Source organism: Zea mays, chromosome 4, assembly GCF_902167145.1.
Source record: "Zea mays cultivar B73 chromosome 4, Zm-B73-REFERENCE-NAM-5.0, whole genome shotgun sequence".
Taxonomy (NCBI): Eukaryota; Viridiplantae; Streptophyta; class Magnoliopsida; order Poales; family Poaceae; genus Zea; species Zea mays.
This window is the reverse complement of record NC_050099.1, coordinates 128,246,377-128,254,261: the sequence shown is the minus strand read 5'-3', so window position 1 is coordinate 128,254,261 and position 7,885 is coordinate 128,246,377. Positions and strand designations below refer to the sequence as shown.

Genomic DNA, 7,885 nt, shown 5'->3' with positions numbered 1-7,885 from the left:
CACTGTCCAGTAGCACACCGGACAGTCCGGTGTGCCAGACCAGAGCACTCTTGGTTTCTTTTGCTCCTTTGAATTTGATCCGTAACTTGAATATTTATTGGTTTGTGTTGAACCTTTTTGCACCTGTAGAACATGTATTCTAGAGCAAACTAGTTAGTCCATATATTTGTGTTGGGCATTCAACCACCAAAATTAATTGTGGGAAAAGGTTAACCCTATTTCCCTTTCACTCTCTCCCATCATGCCTTCACCTCCGCGCCACCCCATTCTCGGCAGAGGGAGTAGGAGCATGCGCCTCCTTCTCGTATTCGTCCGACACCAGCCCCGACACCGACTCGCGCAGTGGCTATTGCACGTCCACGAGGACGTTTCACATCATGTGTGCACCATCGTTTTCGCCGTTGTCGGACGTCCCGTTCGTCTTCCCGGCCTTCACGCTGTTCTTCCTCCCCAGCCTGCTGCCCCCGCCCACGGTCGCAGCCGCGAGCCGACCGACGCTCGTCGACACGGGTACGGTCATGCTCCTGGCCTTTCTCCGTGCGTGCCGTCGAGGAGGGCATGGTGACGCCTGCCACGCTTAGGTTATCTTGGCGATGAGGAGTCCAGGTCTGAATATTGGACAACCAAGGCCCGTAGCGTGGCAGCGGTCGGCATATGCTACGGAGTTGGTGGTGGTGTTGTGTCGCTTCGGCGAGTCTAAGGCTGGGAAAACACTTGCATTCTCTCGTCCTTCTCGGATTGACGTCTGGTGCGTGTGCCTCTCAGTTTGGAGCTGCTCCGGCTGGGGTTCTTCCTCCGCTTGCGTGCTCTCTCCCTATATATCTAGCGGTATACTATCTATGTCGACTCCAGATGTCCAGGTCTTCGTCGTGTCCTTCTTCGACAACGAACATGTATGTCCGCTTCTTTCCTTCCCCTCATGCTCTACGAAACCTTGGAAGTGGGAGAGACGAGGGATGGAGGTCTCTGATTTGCTGTCTATGGTACTCGTGCGTTCATAAAAAATATTATGCGAAGAGCGGAGACAATCAATAAAAAATCTTAAAATCTTTTTATAAATAATTTATATGGATATTGTTATGAGCCGTCGCAACGCACGGTTAACCGATTAGTTTATACTAATTTTTAACTTCTATAGCAATACATAAGCGTATATCTAGTCTTTTTTAAAATATTAAATTTATAGTAACAATTTAGATAACACTTTCGTCTCAATTGCCATCTATTCGTCTCCCACCCCACCCGCACCAAACCCCTAATCACCACACAACCAAAACCCAAACAACACGTGTCCTCCTACAATTGCCGACGTCGCCGTCGTCTTCGCCAGAGCAGCGCCAGCGGTAAGACATTCCGGCCCGCTCCCGCTCCTTCCCGTTGTCTCGTAAGCTGCGAGGAATCCCCAGCTCGTCTTGCCCCGGTTCGGCTTGTACTAGATCTCGCGTTCCGACGGGGCTTCCCGTTGTTTTTTTATCCTTGCTCCTGGATTTTATCAAAATTCGAGCTAGTTTGCTTAATCCGGCGCGCGCTCTGTTGTGGTTCCAGGTTGTTTTGTATCTCCTCGTCGGACCCAGCGTTCCAGTCGAGCATGGCTTCGATTCCGCCTCCGTCTTCCTCCGTCGCTGCCCTCACCCGCCAACCGTAAGAAGCCCTTGCTTGCGCGCCCTTGCTGGTTCGCATGTTTGCGCCGGCTCGGTTTGTTCTTGAGGAAACAGGACGGAGGGTTTGCTCCTACTGGCATTTGTTTCTGGCTCGGTTTGTTGATCGTCTTTGATTTGGTCTGCTTTGGAACACAAAAACCGCAACCAAAGTGCACGTTTTTGTATGCCTGATATAATCTGTCTCAACCTGTGTGAACTAGTCAGTAAACTCAATAATTGGTGAAACGCAGGAGAACATAGGTACAGCGGGATACATTTTTTTTTCACTTGACAGTGATGTGAAAGAGTATCCTTGGGAGTCGGAACTCAACTAGAGATTTTTTTTGCGAGAATTCTAACGTTCATTCGTAAGGCTACACTCGTTTGGGTGTTTGAGAATGATTGTTGGTTTCTGATCGCCTGTTTGCTACAACGCAGGGCCCAGTTCTTGAAATGGTGCAGTGTATCCAAGGAGACAAAGGCATCGGTCTGCAGTTTCTTGGCTACAAATTCAAACAGCACTAGGGTGAAATCAGTGGGCTTGAGAGTAGCATTATCCTTCAAAAATGATGGTGGTTATCCAGCTGACGGTTTCTCTGGGAATGGCAACACGCTATTGCCAAAAAGCACATCCGTTCGTGGCGAGGACCATCCGGTTGCTGATCCTGTACTCCCAATGGATTCAATGATGACGCCAGAAATCCTCTCTGCTAATTTGGCACTTGTTATGGACAAGTTCTCAGATGATGACACAGATACTGAACTTGATTTGGATAGCCCGACAGAGGGCTTCGCGTCGATTCCAGATGCCATTGAGGACGTACGGCAAGGAAAAGTTAGTACATCTTTAAATGTTCTTATGATATCTATTACTTCCATCTTAAAAAAAAACTCAGCCCGGGAATGAAAGACCACCCTCCTAGTATTATATTAAGAAGAGACCGAAACATGGTCTCGGTCAAAAAAAAAATCCTCAAACCCTGACCCCATCAGTAGCGGGCTATCACCGCCCACTCTGCAACGGGTCAGCCAGTGGGTGGCACGCGGGACGTAACCTAGGAGCGGGCAGGATACAACGAGGCGATTTTTTTAACCAAGTCAGAAATTCGTCCCAGATGGGATCGAACACGGGATCTAAACGTGCTACTCGTAAGCCTTAACCATTATGCTAGAGTCCCTTTCACTCTATTACTTCCATCTCATCTATTGTCTGCTAACATTGTTTTATACTTGAAGCTTGTGATTGTTGTTGATGACGAATCAAGGGAAAATGAAGGAGATCTGATAATGGCTGCCTCCTTGGTTACCCCAGAGGCGATGGCTTTTATAGTAAGGCATGGAACAGGAATTGTTTGTGTCAGCATGAAAGAAGATGATCTGGAAAGACTGAGCCTTCCTTTGATGGTTACCACAAAAGAAAACGAGGAGAAGCTATGCACTGCTTTTACTGTTACAGTGGTATGATATTATCATTATTATTCTCCTGCCACCACTTTTGTATTAGCTATTGATGTTGATATGGTAATCTTTTGTTGTTTCTTGTCAGAAGTATGTACATTAGTATTGTTGTCTTTACGACTGGCTTCCTTATCAAATATAAATAGCTCATATACAGGAGCTGTTGCTGTTTATTACATGCTGAAATACTCAATGCTTGATATTTTTTTGAGACACTATGTGGTGATTCCTTCCTAGACCCCACTCATGTGGGAGCCGCCAGCACTGGGTCTGACCTACATACTCAATGTGGTGACTGAGTGATTCTTGTTCATACTGATATTTTTTATTAAGTTTTGGTATGTGATTTTGTTGTCTTGGAATCTGTTTTTCCTCTAAAGGGAAAAAACTTCTTTCTTTGCTGCTCCTCCTACTTTCCTTCTGTGGCAATGAGTTTGAGATAATTCTATACTGTTCTTTTTGGACAATGTGCTGTTTACTGTTCTGTCAGTCTGTCTCATGATTAGTTTGCTCTTTCTTTACTGTTCTGTCTCATGATTAGTTTGCCCTTTCTTTTCTGTTCCATTGAGATAATGACTTTGCAACGCTTACATTCTATTGAATATTAAAAATGAGCTAAGTTTCTGTTGTTTTTATGTTTAGCCTTACTAATTAACTATGTTTATAGTTGTCGATGCAATGATTAGGGAAATATATATCCAACTTACCTTAGTTTATAATCTGGTTCCTATGAAACTTCTGCATTGTTTTTTGTCTGCTACTGAGCTATATCTGTGTGTGTGTTTTTGTTTCTCAGGATGCAAAAGAGGGCACAACTACTGGAGTATCTGCCAAAGACAGGGCAAAAACAGTTATGACTCTTGCATCTCCTGACTCTAGGCCTGAGGACTTCAACCGCCCTGGTCATATTTTCCCTTTGAAATACAGAGAAGGGGGTGTTCTGAAACGAGCTGGACACACAGAGGCATCGGTTGACCTTGCCATGCTGGCTGGATTACCTCCTGTTGCTGTCCTTTGTGAGATTGTGGATGATGCAGATGGTTCCATGGCTCGCCTGCCAAAGTTGCGTGTCTTTGCTGAAAGGGAAAATTTGAAGATTATATCTATTGCTGACTTGATTAGGTGAGTTCGAATTACCAAAATTTCAACTTGTGATACTTGGCATGCTGCTACTAAGACAGTAGTCTGTCTCTAGCTAGCATACGTCAATGTGTCAGTACCACTTCCAGTTACCATTTAACAGTTTTCTCTTACGGGGCGTTTGGATCCCTTCATTTTAGAGGAATTGGAATTCACTCAATAAAGTAACTTATGTAGTTTGAAATTTGACATTCCACCACTTTCCAAAATTCAGATATAAGTCTATCTCAAATTCATGAGATGGAGGATAGGAAATGATTTTATGCATTAGTAGAATTTTTTTCTACTCTGTAACATACATGACACTCTTCGTTTCACAACTCTATAGTAAAAATGTAGCACATAAATATCTCCGACAATTTGATAATAATAGTATATAAATATATTTTGTATGAAATCGAATTAACTTAATTGATATATGCCTAAATTACTATTATTAAAATGGAATTCAATTCCAATGATCCAAACGGGGCGTTAGATTATTTCATAATTATGCTGAAACATTGTTCCCTGGTAAAAAGAAAAGAAATAAAAACATGATTTGGAAGTGTTTTCAGGCAGAGGTCTACACCTTTCTCTCTCTCTCTCTCTCTCTCTCTCTCTATCTATCTATCCTAGTTGTAAGATATGATTCAGAGTGATGTACTAAATATGGTTGCAATTGCAAGAACCATATTAGTTCCTATGGCTGCTGATAACAGAATTTTATGTGTTCCAGGTATAGGAGGAAAAGAGACAGGCTAGTTGAACGTGCTTCTGTTGCACGCTTGCCTTCGCAATGGGGCAATGGCCATGGATATTGCTACAGATCTGCTATTGATGGCATCGAGCATCTTGCCATGGTGAAAGTAAGTCACCACAGCACTATTTTGCCTCTGTAGAATTTGGTCGTGGGTGAGGTATTACTGTGTGTACAACACCTGTTCTAACTATCAATCACATGCCCAACGATGGACAGGGTGATATTGGTGACGGCCAAGACATTTTGGTGAGGGTGCACTCTGAGTGCCTCACAGGCGACATTTTTAGATCCGCAAGATGCGATTGCGGTGACCAGCTTGCAATGGCAATTGAGATGATTGAGAAGGCCGGAAGAGGCGTAATAGTTTATCTCCGTGGACACGAAGGACGGGGTATCGGTCTGGGCCACAAGCTTCGTGCTTATAACTTGCAGGATGATGGGCGTGATACTGTGGAAGCTAATGAAGAACTTGGTCTTCCTGTGGACTCACGAGAATATGGGATTGGCGCACAGGTAAAGACTGAACTATCTCTCAAGTTATCGTCGAACCTTTCTCCATAACGCTTCCTCTTTTCTGAAGTCTGCTTGTATATAGGAGAGTTCTATCTATCGTATATTTTCTAGAGCTCCGATTGAATTTACTTGAGGAGGCATTGAAGAATTTGATGCCTGTTTCAGCACTGAAGCTGTAACGTACATCGAATGAAGTAACCCTATCATCTAATGAGCAGGTCACTGACATTTCACTACTTTGCAGATACTACGGGACCTAGGAGTCCGTTCGATGAAGCTGATGACTAATAGCCCTGCGAAATATAGTGGTCTGAAAGGTTATGGACTGAGCATTGCGGGCAGGGTGCCCTTGGTTACGCCAATTACCAGCGAGAACCGTAAGTACCTCGAGACCAAAAGAACAAAGATGGGGCATGTATATGGATTGGCTAATGCGCAGGTTAACCAGCCAAGTGGTAGCCAGAGCACAGAAGAGAAGCATTGAGCCCAAAAAAGTGATGCATTCTTCTTTTTGGGAGTTCCTGAAATCTTCTCCCTCGATATTTCCATATATTCTTTTTTTTCTATATTTCCATATATTCTTTCTTTCACATAGAAGGCCGTTTTGTTCTTCAACTGTAGCTGTAGGTTTCAAGATGGTTAATGAGCTTAATAAAAGCAAGTTTAATAATATAAGCAACTGTTCTTGTAATGAGCTTTACAGTCTGTCTTAGCCGATATGTATAATGGTTAGCCTTTACAATGAATATATGGTCAACTGTTTTTCTCACAAAATTTAAAGTCTATCTTAATGGCCGATATGCATAAGAGCAAGTTAAATAATATGGTCAATTGTTAGTTTATAGCAAGTTTAATAATATCAACATTTAGCCGGTGTATAACTAGCTATTATACTAAGGCGGTCTCCAGCAGTTATCCTATCTAATCCTCTATCAGTTATCCTATCTAATCCTCTATCTTATCCTCCATTTCAAACTTAACTCTGAAAACAATGTTATCTACAGTATAAATCAACTATTTTACACGATCTGCTAGGTGTTAAGCTTTGTTGCTTGGTGTGGTTGTTCGATAGAGTTGTGATCGGATGGTGTGGCTTTTCAATGTCGTTTCCTATACCCGCTTTCATATCGAGTATCGTGTATCTATTGCTATCTCTAGGTATGATATAGCATTGTAGCATGTCTTGGCGTGTAGTGGTGCAACCAAAGTTGTGCGCAGCAGAGTAGGTTTGCTCCATTGTGCATTGCTTTTAGGTTCGAATCCATTAAAAATGCTCCCTTGTGCATTGATTTTAGGTTCGAATCCATTAAAAAACTGATTGTGACACATCATTTTTTATTTCTTTTTCTAAAAACCATGGCAAAACATTTATGGTCATTTCAAAAATAATGAAATGTGCCCTTTCTTTTTCTTATTTCCACCTATGTAATCCTTTGCTACCAATCACATTATCACTCTGAATACATATAAACTACCGCGACTCTAGCACGTAATAATGAAGGTCCTGTTTGTTTCCTTCCAGGATTACATAATTCGGCCTATGGATTATATAAGCACCTAATGATCTGCTTATGGATTATCATAATCTAGATATCTCGATTATGTAATACACCTAATAATTATTTGTTTGTCTCTTAACTTATTTAAGCCGGATTATACTTCCTCTGTTCGCTTAACTTGGTCATTTTAGCCTGATTGATTTGTCCAGTGAATTTGATGCTCCCGCAGCCCAAATACTGTGTCCCATCCGTGAACATGGAAGAGCCACCGAAGACGGAGAGGAACTTGTCAAGCAAGGATACATACCCGACTTGGGCATTTTGGTCTTCAGTTGCGGTCGTTGCACGAGCTGCTAGAGGTGTTTGTCATCGTTGTAACATCAGCGTGGTCCAACATCTTCCGTATGTTCGCAAACATTCCTCCAAGCCATGAAGAGGTGCTTTGTTGATCAATCTAGATGAGGAGGACGAGGTCAACTTTGTGAAGGTACAAATGGAGAATGTAACACCCCTGGTGTTATGTGAACTAAAACATTGGCATGCCATCATATGTACTGGCATTATATTGCTCGTGTTACACTTAGAATGCATCCACTAGACTAAAATTTCAAAAAAATATGTGATGTGATACTTGGTTGGGTATAGGGTATACTTTTCAGGGTTGCTTGAACCAAGTGAGGAGTGAGTCACCCCATGAGTTAGTAGTGTCAATTGACCATATGGTCAAAGTGGGGGGGGGGGCGGTTTTGCTAAGTAGGGATTATACCCTAAGGGGTGAGGTATAGAAGAGGTAAAGCCCCTAAAGGCAATTGAGAGCTCCAAAAACACTTAATTAGAACCAAAGTGAAAATATTGATTTAGCCACCTTTTGTCAAAAGTATATATATAAAAGT

General features: G+C 42.6%; 1 protein-coding gene across 11 annotated transcripts; it reads left to right on the top strand.

Moving 5' to 3' along the window:
* Positions 1–1,239: 1,239 nt before the first annotated feature.
* LOC100383821 (Bifunctional riboflavin biosynthesis protein RIBA 1 chloroplastic) lies at positions 1,240–7,586 on the top strand. 11 transcript variants are annotated; one of them, XM_035967058.1, is made up of 9 exons: positions 1,240–1,343; positions 1,546–1,641; positions 2,079–2,475; positions 2,877–3,098; positions 3,895–4,220; positions 4,957–5,086; positions 5,197–5,493; positions 5,738–5,870; positions 7,222–7,586. In XM_035967058.1, the coding sequence occupies exons 2-9, from the start codon at positions 1,589–1,591 to the stop codon at positions 7,347–7,349; spliced, it is 1,686 nt and encodes a 561-aa protein (XP_035822951.1). In that variant the 5' UTR covers positions 1,240–1,343; positions 1,546–1,588; the 3' UTR covers positions 7,350–7,586. The 11 variants fall into 11 exon arrangements, with proteins under 11 accessions (XP_035822951.1, XP_035822953.1, XP_020407284.1 ...); XM_035967060.1 differs by having other exon boundaries at positions 5,738–5,987; XM_020551695.2 differs by having other exon boundaries at positions 7,202–7,520.
* Positions 7,587–7,885: the final 299 nt, after the last annotated feature.

Excerpts from the sequence above, each read along its gene's own strand:
- LOC100383821 (XM_008679417.3), top strand. The coding sequence starts at position 1,589 with ATGGCTTCGATTCCGCCTCCGTCTTCCTCCGTCGCTGCCCTCACCCGC. Across the intron at positions 4,221-4,956 it reads TCTATTGCTGACTTGATTAG|GTATAGGAGGAAAAGAGACA; the intron begins GTGAGTTCGAAT and ends TATGTGTTCCAG. Across the intron at positions 5,087-5,196 it reads AGCATCTTGCCATGGTGAAA|GGTGATATTGGTGACGGCCA; the intron begins GTAAGTCACCAC and ends AACGATGGACAG.